The sequence below is a fragment of the Propithecus coquereli genome, unplaced genomic scaffold (genome assembly GCF_000956105.1).
Source record: "Propithecus coquereli isolate 6110/MARCELLA unplaced genomic scaffold, Pcoq_1.0 Scaffold224, whole genome shotgun sequence".
Taxonomy (NCBI): Eukaryota; Metazoa; Chordata; class Mammalia; order Primates; family Indriidae; genus Propithecus; species Propithecus coquereli.
In genome coordinates, this window is record NW_012147634.1 from 5764282 (window position 1) to 5766493 (window position 2212).

The 2212-nt window shown below is 36.4% G+C and overlaps 1 protein-coding gene across 1 annotated transcript in view; it reads left to right on the top strand.

Moving 5' to 3' along the window:
• Window positions 1–2212, top strand: part of VPS13C (vacuolar protein sorting 13 homolog C (S. cerevisiae)) — a 213380-nt gene that overhangs the window by 4834 nt on the left and 206334 nt on the right. The window contains 1 exon segment of the mRNA XM_012645033.1: window positions 1541–1712. Within this exon segment, the coding sequence (XP_012500487.1) occupies window positions 1541–1712 (172 nt within the window).

Sequence of the window (2212 nt, forward strand, 5' to 3'; positions counted from 1 at the left end):
TGAAAATCCTTTGTAATTGTTAATAATGCTGCTAGTAATAGTGATAAACAAACTTACTTGAGTGATGGACAACAGCCTGCTTTGTTTTATTTAATTTTCATAAGTATGTTTCTTCTAACATCAGATTTTAATTTTGTGTAGAGCTAACATTACATATCTAAACATTTCTTATGTTCCAAATAAATTTCTGAAAAAATCTTATTTGCATTTGAGTTTACACTTATAATACTTACATAGTATTACCTGCCAGTTAGTTTGTTAGTCAGGATTTCAAAGATTTAGAAAAGTGCCTGGTGGGCATGTGCTGCCTACGCAGGTAGCAGGGTTTATCCAGATTTTTGTTCCTCAGAAACTGGTACCGAGAGAGAAATTGCACAGCCCTTAGCTTTTTGAGGTGTGTCAGGGATATAATTGTTTTAAGAATAACATGTATTTGAAAAGGTATGTTGAAATGCTAAATCTTTTGCATTTGGTTTAAGTAGTATTGTTGCAATGTAGAACCTTTGCCAATTTGATTTTTCAAAGTGATGTACTGTGGAGAGTCAGCAGGAAAATCCTCCATTCGGAACTCTGTTGCCCTTACTTTCAGTGGATAGGTGGAATACACACAGAGGCTGTGACGTCTTGGATGCAAGGGTGGCTGTGGTGACCGGGCATAGGAGCCAGGTGGAATGCCCTTAGAATTTGCAGCTCTGCAAACCAGGCTGAGCCTGTGCTGTTTACTGACCCTTCCACATGAAGCTGCCACATATTGTTGGGGCAGAGCGGCCCAAGGAAGGAGGATGAGCACTGGAGCAGGAGTGAGCAATCCTAGAATCTAATTCCATCTGGGATACTACCTAGTTATGTGCCTTTTAGCAAGTCTCTGACCAGTGACCATTAGTTTCTTATGTGTAAATGAAGGGGTTAGACAAAGTCATCTCTTCAGTCTTTAAACTTTTGTGACTTGAACAAGGCTGGAGCAGCGTGAGATCCTTTATTAGAAAAGTGGTACTGCCACTTTCTCTGTATTCATAGTGGGAAATGGTAGTCAAATAATGTATCTTTATCTTTCCTTTTTGTTCTTCATACAATACTGGTGAGTAAAGAGCCGCTCTTTGCTCACAGCCGTGAACTGTGACAAGATAAATGAAGTTCCAGGTGCATGTTATTTGTAAATCCAAATCTAATATACTGTATTACATTGTCTTAATAGGTACCTGTAGGGCAGCTTGAGAATGAAAGAAAAAGCAGGTCTCTTTGCCTTCTTTTTTTTTTTGCCTTGACACATAAAATTATGGCAGTATCTAGGTATTTCTAAACCTGTAGAGGGATGTTTTTCTAGTCCTTTTCCCCCAGCCAACACTTGCTATAGTGGAGGCCGCATTTTTCATTAGCTTGTCCCATAGCATATTAAATAAATAACAACAAAAAGGTCAATACTGTGTAATGTATTCAGGCTCAGTTACTACCAGTTAAAGCAATACTTACAAACTTAAATCAAAACTCCTTTCTACATATTTAAATAGCATTATTAATTAAAAATGTCCTCTTTTTCTAGAAATAGTACTCAGACTTGGTGCTTTGGTAACCATTCTGCTAGGAAGTTCTGCCACACCACTCATTATCGTGAGATTCCTGAATTGTATGGAAAGGGGGAAAGCTCCTTGGTAACATGGCAGCCTCCACCTTTCTTTGCGAAGACTTCCTGTTTTAATAGGGAAATGGAGAGAGTAAGAGTCTGTTGTTTCCTTTCTCTCTTCTACCTTCCTCTGCCAGGACAAAGACACTGTGAACTCCTATTAGAAGGGGTCTAGATTGGTATATTTGGTATGAATAGCTAGATTCGTTTGGAATGAATAGCTATAATATTTTCTTCAGTATTCTTTACTAAAACATCAGTTATTAAAATAGATTCATGCTTTTAAAAACTGGCCATTTACTTTAGCTCACTTCCTTGGAAAATAAACATGTCTGAACATTTTAATATACTTTCAAATAAATAATGTTTATGTTATAGATACATAAATGAAATCTTAAAAAATAAGTACATAGCACTATATGTTCTTTTTTCACTATGTTGCAATATGCAAAGCTAGTTTCATGGATTATGGCATGGCATTTTTATTTGGTTGGTTTTTGTTTTTGATCACAGTTTTGGATGAATCTCTATGTTTTATATTAAGAATATTGACTCAGGAGTCAGGAGACATAGATTCTATTTTTAGTACTG